The 18,678-nt window shown below is 34.9% G+C and overlaps 1 protein-coding gene across 1 annotated transcript in view; it reads left to right on the top strand.

Moving 5' to 3' along the window:
- The window catches only part of LOC111043958 (twitchin), a 226,797-nt gene that overhangs the window by 190,887 nt on the left and 17,232 nt on the right, over positions 1-18,678 (top strand). The window contains 11 exon segments of the mRNA XM_039442103.1: positions 904-1,179; positions 2,128-2,275; positions 3,659-3,961; positions 5,364-5,651; positions 7,468-7,610; positions 8,273-8,556; positions 10,406-13,029; positions 14,195-14,492; positions 15,023-15,156; positions 16,139-16,499; positions 18,124-18,350. Of these exon segments, the coding sequence (XP_039298037.1) occupies positions 904-1,179; positions 2,128-2,275; positions 3,659-3,961; positions 5,364-5,651; positions 7,468-7,610; positions 8,273-8,556; positions 10,406-13,029; positions 14,195-14,492; positions 15,023-15,156; positions 16,139-16,499; positions 18,124-18,350 (5,086 nt within the window).

Here is an 18,678-nt window from a genome sequence, read left to right as displayed (position 1 = left end):
GCATATATAATGCGATAAATTATATATGAAATTGCATATTCAATAAATATTTCATAGTTAGTCATTGAATTTATCAAGGTATCTGTGTTTCCTTTCCAGCACATTGAGCCAACACAAATCTGAAGGCATAAACTTGCTTTATTGACCACTTGTCTGAATTGTGTAACCCTCTCTGAAAATAAAATCTTGAATATCCAATGAATGAATAGTTACTCATTGAATCTATTAAGTTCTATGTGCTCTCTTTCTAGCAAATTGAGCTAACTATTCTGAAAACATTAAACTTGCTTTATTTTTCACTAGGCTATCTTGTGTAACCTTTTCTGAACGTTACAGTTTCGAGTAACTCATAACTAACGCTTACGTTTAAGACCCATGAAGGCAAAGTTTAAAATTTTAAAGTATTGAAATGAATGACAATCTTTATCTTTGTAGCAGCCTACTGTTAATACTAAATACATAAATACTAGTATTTTGCCCTTAAAAAATAGGTGTAATAAGTCGAAAATGTTGTGAATTACTAAAATATACAAAGTGTACTTGAAAGGTTTTTTCAACTATAGGTGTAAAATAGATGTAATTAGTCGAAAATGTTGTGAATCACTAAAATATACTAAGTGTACTTGAAATGTTTTTTCAATTTTAATAACTGCAGTATCTCTGTAAAGTGAGAGTGGATAAATATTAGTGTTTGATGGATATGCGCAAACTATTTTTACGCGATTGAACTTCAGAATAAAATTTCTAAATAATTCGTTTGTAGCTTGGTAAATTCCTTTGATTATTCTTCGAATTGATTGATTTCTGTTCTCTCTCATTTTTGTGTGTATGATACTTGTATAACGTATATATTATGTATGAAAATGATTGATGAATTATTATTTTTGGCTTTTTTCTTTTCAGCTCACTGAAAACGAAGCCAGTCTCATCGTTAAGAACTCGAAACGTACAGACCAAGGTCAATACAGACTGCAGCTGAAGAATCAATCTGGTTTCGACACTGCCACTATTTATGTGAAGGTGCTAGACCGACCATCGCCTCCTCTCAACCTCCACGCCGATGAATTCTCTGGTGAAGCGCTCACTTTGTACTGGAATCCACCTAAAAATAATGGAGGATCAGAGGTTACTAACTACGTCATTGAGAAATGTGACTCAGAATCATCAGCCTGGTCTAAAGTAAGTCGAATCGAAATCAATATATTCCCCAAATATTTATTTATTTTCTAATAAAGTATTTTAATAGGGCTACTTGATTTGTTAATTAATAAAAGAATTCCATAGTTCCCTTTTGTTTTCAAAACTTGAACAACAATAACTGAACAATAAGTACGATAACTGTTGTTATTCAAACTTTTATTTGAACTTTTCAAACAACAATAACTGTTGTTGTGCTTCATATAAAAAAGTTCTGAAAACAGAAGGGTACTATAGAATTACTTCTTTATTAATTTATTCATTTATTCATCAATGACATACACACATAGTCATAGGAAGATTGGAGTATTTACAGTTGTAATAGATAATACTTTCATAAATATATACGAGGATCACAAATTGCCAACATAAGACAAGCGGTGGGTAAGCAACGTTCACAGAACTGAACAGTGTGTTCCACCCAGCAAACACTCTGTCTTAGACGCGTTTACGACATCAAAACTTTCAAATCCTCCAAATTGTAATCAATTTAAAATTATATCTTTTGAATCATGACAAAATTGACAGTCTTTTTATTTGAAGAAAATCATTATCAGATCAAATGAGAAATCATTATGAAACTCCTAGAGTATTATAACTTATAATTTAAAATTATAACTTTCGAATAATGACGAAATTTCCAGTCTTCTATTTGAAGTATTCAAATCAGATCATTATCAGATCAAATGAGAACTCATTATGAAACTCCTAGAATATTATAACTTATGATTTAAAATTATAACTTTTGAATCATGACAAAATTGCCTGTCTTTTTATTTGAAGAAAATCATTATCAGATCAAATGAGAACTCATTATTAAACTCCTAGAATTCTCTATCAATTCATAGACTAACAAATTGGTATATTTATAGAATGTTAAAATAATTGTTTTAGAATTATTATTGATTCACATTTCAATTCATTTCATAGGTCAGCAGCTACTGCACAACTCCATTCATCAGAGTACGTAACCTGGTTGTGGGACATAGCTATGAGTTCCAAGTATGTGCTGAGAACAAGTATGGAACATCCGATCCAGCCACTACGGTCGATCCTATCAAGGCGAGACATCCATTTGGTGAGAGAAACATATAAAAAACACAATAATATTTCAAGCTACGATCCACTCGTATTAACTCTTATTATTATTTACTTCCACGATCTATTAATATTATTATATTCTAGTGAAAACATTTTGATTCATTCCAAGTTGTGTAGAACCCTTCCTATACGAGGCGCATTCATAAAGTAATGGCCGTTTGGTCACAGAAAACAAATCAGATGACAGTGATCCCGCTCCTAGCGACTACTTCCTCTTCTTGCATTTTAAGCGTGGCTCGTATTCATAAATGGATGCCTTTATTACTAAATAAACTCTCCCATTGATAATCATTTTGGGTGAAATTGAAACTCATTTATTTATTAACTAATTGGTTATCTATAATATTCTAAAGAGAAGAATAGGCTTATGCATGTACGGGATAAGAAATACACGATTGACGCATCATCACGTTTGAATTACTGAACTTATTAACTTGAAACTTTGCATAAGATTCTTAATTTATCGAGGATGTTATCAACTTGAAATTTTGCATTAAGATTCTTTATTTACCGAGGTTGGTTATAGACCTTTCACAGTTCTTATACTTTTCAATTAGTTTGGATATAGAATATTAAATTACTCAAGGAAATATACTATGGTATCCTATTGTTGTACTAGGTTTATTCTCATTGCTATTAATCAATTAATTTTCAATTTGATAATTAAAACCAATTGATCCAAACCGTGATTCGCAAAGTTTGGAAGTTTACGCAACAATAAAAGCCCGGCCAATCAGAGCTTTCCCCAGGTGACTCGGTAGCGTAATTGGTACTACGCGCGACTCATTAATGAAAGGTTGCTGGTTCGAGACCAATCAAACTAATTCTTTTTGCTGGAAATTTTAAACTCTGATGAAGATTTTCCTCGTAATTTTGACAAAATAATGAATAATATCATATTCATTAATATGATGCTTTGCATCGGGGAAAATTTTGTGTTAATTATAATTATTAATAATAATTATTATTCTATTTTCCATGTTTCCTAGACATAAAGAGATTGCATTTTACAACACAAAATTCTCCCCGATGCAAAGCACGTAGGTAACCCGTAGATAAGATAAGATTTATTTTCCAAAACAATTTTCTCCGAACAAAGCACGGGTTACATAGAAGATTAGATTTATTTTCCATTACAATTCACCCCGATGCAAAGCACTGGTTTCCTAGAAGATAAGATTCATTTTCCTTTACAATTTACAATCAGTGCTTACATATTATTCATAATACATCATTTTTAGTAAGTATGTAGTACTACATCACATTTATATGAAAAGACCCTACTGGCATAAGTGAAACCTGCTAGTATTCTATATAATTTCTGGATCAAACACTAATATGATGATATTTTTTAAAATAGATCCGCCTAGCGCTCCCGGAGCTCCCCGAGGAATCGACTCGACCGAAGACTCGATCACAATCGCTTGGACGAAGCCAAGGAACGATGGTGGATCCCCCATCACCTTCTATGTCATCGAGAAGCGACTCATTAGTGAAGACAAGTGGACAAAAGCCACACAAGCGCACATTCCTGATCTCAACTGCAAGATTCCAAACCTTCTGGACAATCACGAATACGAGTTTAGAGTGGCAGCTTGCAATGCCGCTGGACAAGGACCTTGGAGTTCTTCGTCTGACATCATTTGGTGTCGCTCACCACCATGTGAGTTTTCCTCATAATAATCAATACAATTTAAAATGTATTCTATCATTTTAATGTGTGGAAAATAACCATCAATTTAGTATTTAGCCTGGTTGCACAAAAGCCGGTCAAGTTTTAATCATGATTAATTCCATGAGAACCAATCAGAGAAGCCGTCTTCTCAGAAAATACCTTCTCTGATTGGTTCCCGTCAAATTAACAACGTTTAAACTTTAACCGACTGTTGTGCAACCGGGCCCTAGAAGGCTAAACCAATGAGTCAAACCGGCATCAACTATATTCTTATCAATAATATTAATATATTATCAATGAAATAGAATAGCTTATTAGTCTTCAACTAGGTGTTATAATAATGCTAAAACAAATAAAATGAATGTGTGATGAATAATCATTAGTCAAGTCCTTAACCAACTTAGAAGGCTAAACCAATGGGTCAAACCAGTATCAACAATATTCTTATCAATACTATAAATATCTTATCAATGCAATATAATAGCTTAGTCTTCAACTAGATGATAATACAAATAAAATGAATGTGTGATGAATTAGTCAAGTCCTTAACCAACTTAGAAGGCTAAACCAATGGGTCAAACCTGTATCAACAATATTCTTATCAATACTATAAATATCTTATCAATGCAATAGAATAGCTTAGTCTTCAACTAGATGATAATACAAATAAAATGAATGCGTGGTGAATAATCATTAGTGAAGTCCTTAACCAACATATAAGGCTAAAACTAATGAGTCAAACCTGCATCAACTTTAATAATACTTTATATCTTACTACTTTTAATATCTTATCAATGCAATAGAATAGCTTAGTCTTCAACTAGGTGCTATAATAATGATAAAACAAATTTTATGAATTCATTATTATATTGGATTAGCTTGAAGCAATCTATGCAAAACCACAATTTCTTTATCACATTAGCGTTTACCAAGGCAAACACTAATAGAAACTGAAATGTGATTTGAAAAAACTGAAGAGTTTAACATAACTGACAATTCTCAATCATATATTAATTTGCATCTTCTCGTTGTAAAATAATACCGTAGTACCCCTTTAAAAACGTGTTAAATAAATAAAATTGTTATTTTATATTAAAACGTTGAATATTATCATTTTGTTATGATTGGATGCCATTTTATTTATACATTTAGTTGGTATTGCAAAATCAAGTGAATTATTTTTTAATTGGTAATGTACTGTTATCAAAAGGAATTTTTATTATTTGTGTATAGTATTATGAATTTTTCTGATAGATAAAATCATTATTTCATTTCATTATGGTATTATTTTACAACTCAAAAATTGAGTAGCCCTGAATATATTCGTTTTTAGAAAATTTGCATCTTCATAAGAGTTTCGGATTTGACACGAACTACTTCATGTTGACAGGTGCTCCGAAGATCACAAGTGACCTGAGCATCAGAGACATGACCGTGATCGCTGGCGAAGAATTCACCATCACCGTTCCTTTCACTGGCCACCCAACACCCAAACCCATCTGGTCCATCAACAGTGAAGAGGTGATTCCCGATCAGCGCATCAAGTTCGAAACGTCCGAAACTCAGACTGTGTTCAGGAACAAGTGCGCCAAGAGAGCAACCGATTCTGGAGCTTACACCATTCAGCTGTTCAACACAGTCGGCTCTGACAGTGCATCTTGCAAAGTCATCGTTGTTGGTCAGTTTGTTTTTCATTCTACAACACTGATTAATGTAGATCTGCATTTCTTAAGCGTCACAAACACACTCTTTCCGCTTCCAATCAGCTGATTCTATGCAATAATAATTATTGCTGGCACCCTTCAGTTTGCTAGTGCTACCTGGTCGCGGGTTCGAATCGCGCCGAATCCAATCGAATAGACATGGACGTTTGATCATCTCATAAATCACTCTCGCACTTCCCATTACCCACGCACAAGCAAAAAAGCTCATGTGGGCATCATCCGCAATTGAAAAAATAATAATAAATAAAAAAATTGAGGAGCTGCAAACTTATGCGCCTCGAACACAGCTTTTATCTTTTAATCAGCTGATCCTATGCAATAGTTATTGATGAGCTGCGAACGTATGTGCCTCAAACACACGCCTTTCGCTTTTAATCAGCGATTCCATGCTTATTATATCTGTATTGACTGTATCTGTACAAATACTAATAAACATAGCATCAGCTGATGAAAAGCGAACGGCATGAGTTTGTGGCGAATAAGTCTGTTCGCTTTTAATGTGCGATTCCATTCTTATTATATCTGTATTAACTGTATCTGTTCAAATACTAATAAACATAGCAACAGCTGATGAAAAGCGCAAGACGTGAGTTCGTGACGCACGAGTCTGTACGCAACTTGGTGTTACGGGTTCGCTATCCTAACATTACTGCTGGTAAACATCCTGAAACTTTGATTCTTTATTCAAGTTTCAACTTTCTATCTTCTATTTGGCTGACTCAAGTTTCATTATGTTTTATTAAGTTTCACAAGTTTGTAAGTGTTATTCCTGTGCTTGTTGAAATTATGACGTGTTTCAAGTTGATGAAGTCATTGATTGCCAGCCAATTATATCAATGATTTTATGAATAAATACTCAACTTTCCGGCAGTCGCGTCAAGCAGAATAACACTAGTGGTCACGCGTTGTACTTTTTACAACAGTCAGTTTTATTTCGAAGGAAGATATATTTCCTCAAATGTGTTACTTTTAATGATAATTTATAACTTAATTAGATTAGATTGCATTATTCAAGTCTTTATTGCTCAATGTTTAGCACTCACAGCACATAATAGTGCCACAATCTCATTTCATTAATAATCATCCTATAATTTGATTGTATGGTGTGAGATGTTTTGGTATTTCTCCATAATTGAAAGAATAAGACATCGATGTTGTCAATACCACTATATTTCAATATAGTACAGATATAGTCAATAAGTCAAATAAGTCGGATATAAAAATATAGTCAAATATATTGAATAATGCAAACATAGTGGTATTGACAACATCAACGTCTTATTCTTTCAATTATTATCCTGTTGATAAAACACAAGCAGTCGCGTGTTGTACTTCAAGTTTGTAAAATAAATTAATCATGCTTCAGTATTTCATGTTGATTTGTCTCTTTTAGTAACGTTTATCTATTATTCATAACTATATTCATTGATTTTCACTAACTATATAAATATTGTAGTAACTTAAATATGTGATACACATCCAGTTCAGGAATTCCTTTAAGAGCACCTGATTATTTGCTCAATTTAAACTGCCTATCCCCTAATAGTTCATGTATTTCTATACATAACTATTAAGTTCTCAGTTTAATAATCCTCCAGTGTACATTTATCTATATTTTTTATTCTTCATTATATGTATTTATTTAATAAATTCACAATCACAATATCAAATGAATGATTGGAAAAGAATCGACATGATGAACCCAAAACTGTTTCTCTCCCTAATTTTGATAAAAATATTTATGAATATGAATTATTTAATGAATTGCAGATAAGCCTCTTCCACCTCAGGGACCATTGGATGTGTCCGACATTACTCCAGAGTCTTGCTCGTTGTCTTGGAAACCACCGCTTGATGATGGCGGCTCTCCCATCACCAATTACGTTGTCGAGAAAGTTGACGTCCCGTCTGGTGTAAGTAATTTATTTGCTAATAAAACTAAACTTATCGAAGTAATTGAAAGTACCGGCTTGAAGGACACTTATAAACTTCAATTGAATATAAAACCTGTTGATTTAATACAGATTTAATAGTCCATTAGATTTAATTAGTGTCCTGGAGTAATGCATTAAGTGAAGGAGTTCAGTAAACTTTGTGTACTTGAAAGATCTTGATCAACAGCATCATAATACATTATAGTTTTAATACATTTAAAATGTGTTTCTCCAGACTTTATGCCATGCTATTTATTCGTTTAAGTTAACTTAAAACGGATAGTCTACCGTCATGAAATTCAGTCGCTCAAGATTTAGTATGAACATTTGGGAAATATTGTTTCTTAGAAGCACATTATTACACAAAATTTTATTAAAACTGTGATAGACTTTGGATGCGTTTAAGTAGAAGACTTATGAGCTGTGTTTAGTTGTTTAGTTTGTATCAGTTGGAAGAATATATAGGGTGACTAGGTAATGTAAATACAAATTAATTTATGTTGAACGATTCTTAAAAAATCTTTTGTTGGTTGGTGATCTACAATTATAACCTCAAACATAGGGCATCAAAGATTCTGGTTCAGAACATAGTATATTATCACCAGTTCCAGTTGATGAGGATACTCCTGTTTTTTTCACAGGTATGGACGAAGATGAGCAGTTTTGTCAGAAGCTGTCATTACGATGTGATTGGTCTGGAACCTGGAAGGAAGTACAACTTCAGGGTGAAAGCAGAAAATCAGTACGGCATTTCGGAGCCAATCGAGATGGTCACTCCCATTGTGGCCAAATTCCCATTCACAGTTCCCGATCCTCCTGGACATCCTCAGATCACCGACTGGGACACCAGCAATTGCACACTCGCCTGGGAAAGGCCTGTGCATGATGGTGGATCCAAGATTCAAGGCTACAAAGTTGAATACAGGTGAAAACTAAGATATTTATAAATATTCACTCTCTAGGGTTCAATCTGCAATCGATTTGAAACTTTAATATGGATTAAAAAATGTATCGATCATTTTGCAAGCTTGTGGACAGACTCTCTTTAAAAACAAATGAATTTGATTGATTACTTGAATCTATTGAAACCAGTAGAGACGCGATTTTTTGCATGATCACAGCTCAGCTAGTTTCAATTTTTAGTTTGATCAATACATATGTTTACATATGCAAGCTCGTTCGATCATTTGCGCGCGCCAGCTTGTATCATAGAGCAGGGGTCTCCAACCTTTTTCATCCTAGGGCCACATTGTTAACTCTTGGGAGGCTTAGAGGGCCAATAACAAGGATGTACGTGGAATTTCACTTGTGGGGACACACACGACACGGGGGATTTGGGGGGTGTAAAATTATTATATTCCAATTAAAATAATATGAGGAGTTTTAAGTAGGTTTAATAAAAACACAGGAAGAAACGTACCAATTCATTTCATTTTAATACAAAGTCCAATTTATTGAGTGTAAAAAGGTCATGAGAGAACTTGACAATGCATGAATTTAGCAAGTTGAACAAAATAATAAGTTTTTTAAATAGTAATAAGGCAACTTGACAATACACGAATTCACAAAAAGTTACCAAGCTAAAAGAGAATACTTATTTTTAGTGAGAAGATTGCATTTGTTTTCCACTTGAAATGTCCGCCCATTTAGACACAGACAGTTCGCGCGCACGTACACAGGAACATGTACAGTCCGTGCAGACAATTTGCTAATATCTCGCAATGATTGATCGCTGCTTGTTTACAGCTAATTTTACACTCATTAAGAAATGGAGTGGCTAGTAAGAGAAGAGCACTGAACTCACAGTTGTTGTCAAAAATGTGTATAGATATATATTTTAAAAGAACTGTTGCAATAACTCTCGGCGGGCCGGACAAAATCCATCCGCGGGCCGGATGTGGCCCGCGGGCCGTAGGTTGGAGAGCCCTGTCATAGAGAAAAGATAGATAGAGATAAAATATCATGCTTTTTTCTCTATGCTTCTTTACAATGTGATGATACCCTAGTACACTCTGGATCATTAATTTCCTAGCTATAGTGACTACCCACTGTTTTTTATCAAATATTAATGAAAGTAGAATACTTTTATAAGATCTTATTATCATTTCATTATCATATCAAGTAACTGTTCTGATTCATGTAGGATGCAAGTGTGATAAACTTTATTTTATTAAAAGACATAGTGCCGGTTGCAAAAAAAGCGGGTTGAATTCTAATCCTGATTAATTCAACGAGAACCAATCAGATAAGCCGTCTTTTTAAAATGGTCTTATCTGATTGGTTCACGTGGAATTAATCAGGATTAAAATTTAACCGGCTTTTGTGCAACCGGGCCATATTATTCCATGCAAGGAATTCTATTTGGGTAACTTTTGTTTTGGTCCATGGCTGTTATTGATTTCATCCAAGTTTCATATTATGTAGAGATTATATCAATTTCTAAAAAATAATTCTTTCAGAACCATAATTTATACTTTCTAATTCCATACCATCCATATGAAGGCTCGCAATAGCTTGTATCCATTATCCATATGCAGTGCAAGCTATTGAATAACAAACCTCCACTCTTACTGAGCTGTAGAATCACAAATAGATCCAGTGAATGTTTTCAACTCAAATAATCATTGATCATAAATAAATTTTATCTAATGTATGTTTTACATAATTCAGGTCCAGATGTAGCATGCAATTATTTGTTCTACTATCGTTTTATATCAAGTATAGATCGAAATTATCTCTTAATTATGAGAATTTTTTCTTATTCATTGTTCCAGGGATGTTGCTGAAGATCCTCAGTGGCGTGTAGCCAATGACTACCTAATTAAGGAGACACACTACATCGCCCACAGTCTACTTGCTGGTCATACTTACGAATTCAGAATACGCGCAAAGAATGCAGCTGGTTTCAGTAAACCATCATCACCTTCTTCACCATTCAAAATGCGCGGAAAAGCGAAGGTGCCTTCTGCTCCCGGAACGCCCACCGTCACCAAGGTCGGTAAGACCTACGCTGATCTCAAATGGCAGGCTCCAGTCTCCGATGGTGGCAGCAAGATCACTGGCTACATCGTCGAGAAGAGAGAAATGGGCAGTGCTCTCTGGCACAAGAGCAACGACTACAACATCACTGACTGTGAATTCACCGCTATGAACTTGATTGAGAATGCAGACTACGAATTCAGAGTATTCGCTGTGAACTCAGCTGGTAAGAGTGAGCCAAGCTCATGTACCACACCGATCAAGATCTGTGAGACAGAAGGAGGAGAGAAGCCCGACTTCGTTCAGCCTCTACCAATCAACCAAGCCATTCCTCTTGGCAAGACAATCACCCTCCAGTGCGAAGCAACTGGAAAACCAGAACCCACCGGACGCTGGTTGAAGAATGGAAGAGAAATCTTGATGGGATTGAGATTCACTTCGGAGACAGCTGGAACTGTTTTCAGGCTGCACATAACCGACGTCATCGACTCAGATGATGGTGAATACACATGTGAAGCATCCAACTCGGTTGGATATGCTAGAACTACTTGCCGAATCAAAATCGGCAATCCTCCTCACATTGATAGGATACCTGATGTACTGTATCTGCCTGAAGGCGACAACACTAAGATCAAAATACTGTATAGTGGTGATTTGCCAATGGATGTCAAACTATCAAAGGAAGGAAGAGATGTAGAAGAGTCAGAACACATCAAGTACAGCATATTTGACGATTATATTATCATTTTCATCAAAGAAATCAAGAAAGATGATGCTGGCTCATACACTTTGACATGTAAAAATGCAAGTGGCAGTGTTCAAGGAACGTATCAGATATTCATTACTGGTATTCCAGGCCCTCCGATCGGCCCACTCGCTGTTTCAGAGATCACAAAGCACACTTGTGTTTTGAACTGGCATGCACCCAAGTACGATGGTGGCCTTCGTATCACTCATTACGTTGTTGAAAGGCGCGACATCAACAGCAACTACTGGATATGCATTTCAACAACATGCAAAGAAACATCCTTCATCGTACAAGGTCTTACTGAAGGAAACGAATATCTATTTAGAGTGATGGCTGTTAATGACAATGGAATGAGTCTGCCATTGGAAGGCCTCAATCCAGTGAGAGCCAAGGCTCCATTTGACAAGCCCTCACCACCAGGTATACCTAAGATCACAGAAGTTGGAGGAGACTTTGTCAACCTCAGCTGGGACAGGCCTGAGGATGACGGAGGAGCTAGAATCCAGGGCTACTGGATAGACAAGAAGGAAGTTGGATCAGATGCTTGGCAGAGAGTCAATCAAGGAATATGTCCTCCAACACAGATCAACATTTCAAATCTGATTGAAGGACGACAATACGAATTCAGAGTGTTTGCTCAGAATGAAGCAGGCATCAGTCTGCCGTCTTCAGCGTCTGGATCAGTCAAGATTGTCGATCCTCATTCGCCAACACCACCAGAAATAGTGAGACCCCTGAGAAACGCTAATGCAATCCAGAATCACACAACACAATTCCAATGTGAAATCTCTGGTGTGCCCAGGCCAACCATCACATGGTACAAGGGAGCCAGAGAAATTACACCAGGAGCTCGTCATAACATGTTCGCAGAGGGTGACGTGTACACTCTTGTCATCAATAACGTTTACATTGCTGATGCCGATGAATATGTTTGTCGAGCAAGCAATAAGGGTGGTGTGAAATCAACACGCGCCGAACTCATAATAATGACTGCTCCCAAGCTCAATGTTCCACCAAGGTTCAAGGACACAGCATTCTTCGACAAGGGTGAGAACGTTGTTATCAAAATACCATTCACTGGTTACCCCAAACCGAAAATCAACTGGTACAGGGATTCAGAACACATTGAATCTGGTGGTCATTACCATGTTGAAGTGAAGGAGAGGCACGCTATCTTGACAATCAGCGATGCTAGTAAGATTGATGACGGCTCATACAAAGTGGTGGCTGAGAACGATCAAGGAGTTGATCAAGCTGTGATCAAGATTCAGATCAGCGATCATCCAGATCCTCCTCGCTACCCAGTTGTTGACAGCATTGGTCAAGACTCGCTGGCTCTTTCGTGGACTGCTCCATCGTGGGATGGTGGCAGCAATATCACTCATTACCTGGTTGAAAAGAGAGAGCATCCAATGACCAGCTGGATCCGAGTTGGAAATACTCGCTTCACAACAATGGCAGTCACCGGGCTAAGTCCAGGCCATCAGTACGAGTTCAGGGTGTATGCTGAGAACGTCTATGGCCGCAGTGCACCAAGTGACGTCACCGACCTCATCACTACTAAGGACTCTGGCAAGAAGGTTGTCAAGAAGAAGAAGTACGAACTCGATGCCCGTGGCAAGAAGATCCGTGGAAAGGCTGATGACAAAGTCGACGATTATGATAAATTTGGTAAGTGTAAAACAATTTTTTATTCCATAAATAGCATTAAATATAGACTAGTATTTATTCGATATATGATTAATTACTCTTATTCTATCAACATTGATTCGATGCAATATCTACTGTTTCTCACATAAATTATTTATTATTTTATTTAATACTTCAACTATCACCAAACGAAAATTCTAATTAAATGCTGTAAATCACGCCAAAGACTTCTGCTACTGCAAATATTGACAACTGGGTAAACAGCTACATGGAAATTCCTGACCGGCAATTAAGAGGTGCCGGGTTCGATTCTCGGGCTGAAAATTATTTTTGCATGGTGGCGCTCATCGAATTTTCATCTAGCTGTTGTCAATATTTACAGTAGAAGAGGTCTTCGGGGTAATTTACAGCATTTAATTGGGATTTTTGTTTAATAACTTATTCAATAATTAGCATTTGAACAAATAGTACTTATAATCAATAAAACCGGAATCATCTATAATTTAGATACTGATAAAGAGTTCATTATGTTACTCCTTAATTGCATTACATTCATTCACACAATACCTACTTACTTATTAATTATATTCTTTTTAGAATAATTTCATTGATTTCTATAACATATATATGTCTTTTATTTCCAATTTCATCACATTGAAATTAGAATTATAAATTTTTGTTATAAGTAGGTTAATTTAGTGTTGTAAAATAATTTGTCTTACTGTTTTGTTTGGTAATCTTATTAGCATAGTCTTAGTATATTGTGTTATTTAATTAGTGATATAAGTGATGCACTGTAACTCACTCTCCATCTCTAGCACCATCATCATCATCATCAACCAGCCCATACTAGACTTATTAGAATACTTATGTTAAATTTCATTAGTGATAAGTGTTGCAATGTAGGCCCTAACTCACTCTTCATCTCTAGCACCATCATCATTATCATCCAGCTCATACTTCACATCTAGAGAGTCACGTGTTTGAAATTAATTTCAAGGGAAAAACTGTTATTCAAGAATCATTTAAATTCACATTGTAAATTTTCTTGCTGTTTGTCACATTCGACATATTTCCTTCCTAAACAGTGATATTTTATGTTTGTCTTACATTCGATATATTTCCTTTCTGAACAGTGATCTTTTATTCATTAGGAGTTATAATTTTGTCGTAATTATGATTGCAGTTTTCGACATTTATTCGAAATACGTGCCACAGCCAGTTGATATAAAGACAGATTCCATCTACGACTACTACGACATCCTGGAAGAGATCGGAACAGGAGCTTTCGGAGTGGTGCACCGTTGTCGCGAGAGGAAGTCTGGCAACATCTTCGCTGCCAAATTCATTCCTGTTTCGCATGCCATGGAGAAAGAACTAATCAGGAAGGAAATTGATATCATGAACCAACTGCATCATCCTAAGCTCATCAATCTGCATGATGCGTTCGAGGATGATGATGAGATGGTCCTGGTATTTGAGTTGTGAGTATAATAATAATTTTCACTTCAAAAAAATTGCGAACTCTTGACATTCCATTCATTAAGTCATTAAAGGTTGAATTTGAGAGGGAAAATTGGAACATTCGTTATGAAAATCATCTAATACCTGATGTATCACAAACGTCTTGATATTATAAAATCATCAAAGGAAGTAGACATAATTGACTTAGATTGGGCGTATTGGAATTTTCATTATATAGAATTCGTCTGTTATAGGCTTGAGTAAAAAATTCTGGGTATTTAAATGCTGGTAGCTTTCTTGAATATTGATGCATTGAGACATTGGATTTTGTGATGAGTTGAATTTCAATTGCATTTTGACATTTCATAGATAATAATATTATTAATTTCACTTTGGTGTTACTGGCTATGTATGTAATTTTAACCCTTTATTACTCGCGCGGTGTCAGTATAATATCAATGAGAAATGAGTTAAATGTTATTCATTTTTTTAACATATTTGTATTTTCTAAATTTGTGTAAGTTTTGCTGAAACAAAATTTCATTTTCAGCTTGTCTGGAGGTGAATTGTTCGAAAGAATAACTGCTGAAGGATACACAATGTCTGAAGCAGAGGTGATTAACTACATGCGACAGATTTGTGAGGCTATCCGACATATGCATGAGAAGAACATCATTCATTTAGGTATGTTATTTATACAAACCATATTACTAATATAAACCAATGGATATTGTTGATTCTCTATAAATATTAGGCCTAAAACTCTGAACATGAATGACGAATAGTTTCTCATCAGAATCTCATGAATGGGAAGTAGAAATTATCACTACTGAATCATAGAAGAAGTAACTCAGATTAAAAGTCCAAACAAAATTTTATGTGACAAGCAAATGAAACTTGATCTCTCAATGGTAATATTACATAAAATATTTCTGATTATATTCACTGTTGTTGCTCTAGGGAACGGCTACTTCATTTAATTCATTTATTACCAATTGAGAATATTCAAGTCATACTACAAACTCTTTATAATATGACATATTATTAAAAAATATAAATAAATAAACAATTATGCATACATATACTTCTAGGCATAACATCTAGGCATCACCAGCTAAAAAAAAACTCTTTGCCCGTTGAGAGCTGCAAAACAGTAAAAGAAAACATAAAATTTCGAAATAATGCAGAAAATTTAGGTTCAAATTTAACTAATAATTACAGTAGAAACTTTAGAACAGTAGAATCATCAACAGTAGAAAAATAAACAAATATTGTGCAGAGAAAATACTATAAAGTAAAATTAAAGGAAATGAAATTTAATATTTAATGTAAAGAAATATTCTCTCTTAATCCACTGTTTCACGCTCTTTAAATCCTAAAACCTACTAAAATCCTTTAAATCCTTTTCACGCTACTTAAATCCTGGTAGTAAAACAAAACAAGAAATGTGGTTAAAAAATATTAAAATTATTTCTAAGAATTAAATTCATTGTATTAAACCTTTTTATCTAGACTTCAGGGTCTGGTTTTCCCTGTGAGTCTGAATAGAGTTTAGATTAGTCCAGTTTCAATCAACTCGTCAATTGTTCTGCATATTTTATTCAAAATAAATATAATTTTCTTTCAGGATTATAAGCTTACTCATTGATTTATTCATTTTTCACAGATATCAAACCCGAAAACATCATGTGCCAGACCAAACACAGCACCAACGTGAAACTGATTGACTTCGGCTTGGCAACCAAGCTGGATCCAAATGAAGTGGTGAAGATATCGACGGGAACAGCTGAGTTTGCAGCGCCAGAAATAGTCGAGCGAGAGCCAGTCGGCTTCTACACGGACATGTGGGCTGTTGGTGTGCTGGCCTACGTTCTGCTCAGCGGTCTGTCTCCATTCGCTGGGGACAACGATGTTGAGACACTCAAGAACGTTAAAGCCTGTGATTGGGACTTCGACGAAGAGGCCTTCGCTAATGTGTCAGCCGAAGGAAAAGATTTCATCAAGAGGCTGCTAGTGAAGAACAAAGAGTATGTAGTTTCTGTTTTGAACTACAATACTAGTAGTAATTAACAAACCTAACTAGAGAATACAAAGATTAAGTAGTTTTTGTTTCAAACTAGAGAATACAAGTGTTCTCAAATAAGAGAAGGAAAGATTTCAAGAGGCTTCTAGTGAAAAACAAAGAGTAAAGTTATATAAAATACTAGTACCCTTGTTATATTTTTCTATATATAAACACCACTAGTTGAACATTCAAGTACCCCCACTAAAATGCTTTAAAGCGTGAGTAATTTTTGTTTCGAACTAGGCAGTTCAGGTGGTCTTGAATCAGAGAAGGAAACGTTTTCGTTGTTTTTGAGTGGAAATAGACTAAATTCTAGAAAAGAACCCTAAAAAATCATAACCCTAGTAAAGATAAATTCGTATGGCTTTTGGGCTTTTCTTGGTGGGGAGTCCCTTGCGGGAAGGTTCCACCGCCTGAATTTATAATTTTAGCCGTCAATGGGCCTTACGACTGTCATACTTCAGCCGGGACCGACAATTTAACGTTCCCATCCGATAACATGGGATTGATCTGGTTTAAATACTTTTGGTAATGAGAGGGTTTGAACCCGGGATCTCTATGCTGCTAAGCAAGCACTCTATCCACTAGACCACGGATCACTCCATCATAACCCTATTTTGGACTTTTAAAATGTTATTTAAATTTGGGGGAGAAATAGTACAAGGAGTATCCTTATTTTTTCTCTCCCGGTCAGTGCTTCTTTGTGAAAATTATAAATAAATACTAAAAAAATTATAAATTTTTATTTAGAAGCTGCCGGTGAAGGACAAATAATTAGTATGCAATATGTTGTGTTTTTATTCTATTATAAAACATATCAATTAGTTCAATTAGCCAAGTTATTTAATAATAATGAACAGTTTAAGTGAAGACCCGTAAGTAACCCTGGTGTTGAATACTAATATAAAACATGTAAAATGGATAATAGAACCTGCATAGACTATCTTGTCCGCATGTCGAAGCAATCATAAATAGACTATATAGTTTATTGAAAAAAGAGTTCTGGTGACTTGAAATTTATCAACAGTTGAATAATCTTTCTTGCATTATTATTGCCGAATAGTATACAAGATATTATATTAAATAAGTAATAGATTTTATCGATTACTTATCACAAACAATTACATGTATAAGAACCATTCTATAGAATATTTGAATAATTTCATTAAATTTTTCAACATTGCATTGTTTATCGCCAAATAATGTACAGGATTAATATTAGATTTATCAATAATGATATGTATAAAATCAGCAGCTTCTATAAAATACTGTTACTGTATGGTAAATCCGTAATTAACATGAAAGAACCATGCATGAATGTTTTAACAGATTATCGCTGGAAGTACGAAATTATGATTTTCAAACATGTAAAAGAGCTATTATTAATTATTGAAAAATAGTATTTTATTCCATCGATTAAATGTTAATCTGTAACTTGTATCCATAGTTCATAGTCTAAGTCATTTTGTATTCTTATTGTAATATTATAACGTGTACTTGTCTATGTATCAATTTTATCCAGATAAGTGACTTTTTTAATTTAGTTCTCAGTTTGTGACAGTGAAAAATTGTTGATTGTTGTGTAGGAAACGAATGACGGCGCATGAATGTCTACTACATTCCTGGCTGACCGGTGACCACAGTGACCGATCGGCTGCTATCAAGTCTTCATGCTACACCAACATACGCAACAAGATCAGGATGAAGTACGAGGACTGGGACTCGTTCTCTGTTCCTATTGGTCGTCTGTCCGAGTACAGTGCACTGCGTAAACTGCATCTCGACAAATACAGGATACACGACACATCGTTCGGTGAGTAATCGTGAATAGCGCAAGTAAAACTGATAGAATGAAAAATTGATCATTTATTTATAGCCAAACAATATAAATATTGATTCTTTATTGATTCATTCAATAAGTGCATCATCAAAATGATAGGGAGAGAAAAGATTAGGTTAAATGTGATTTCGATTCACATGACGTTTCATTCAAATCAAATCAAATAACTTTTCATTCTCCAAAATGCACTACAATCAATTTTAATAGTATTAATAATACAAGAATACCCCTACAAAACTATACGTCTGTTTAGGAATGATTTCTGGGTAACTAATTGGATCTAGATCTACTGCGTTCAATT

This window comes from Nilaparvata lugens, chromosome X (genome assembly GCF_014356525.2).
Source record: "Nilaparvata lugens isolate BPH chromosome X, ASM1435652v1, whole genome shotgun sequence".
NCBI lineage: Eukaryota > Metazoa > Arthropoda > Insecta > Hemiptera > Delphacidae > Nilaparvata > Nilaparvata lugens.
The sequence above is the reverse complement of the archived record's forward strand: the minus strand, read 5'-3'. Positions and strand labels throughout refer to the sequence as shown.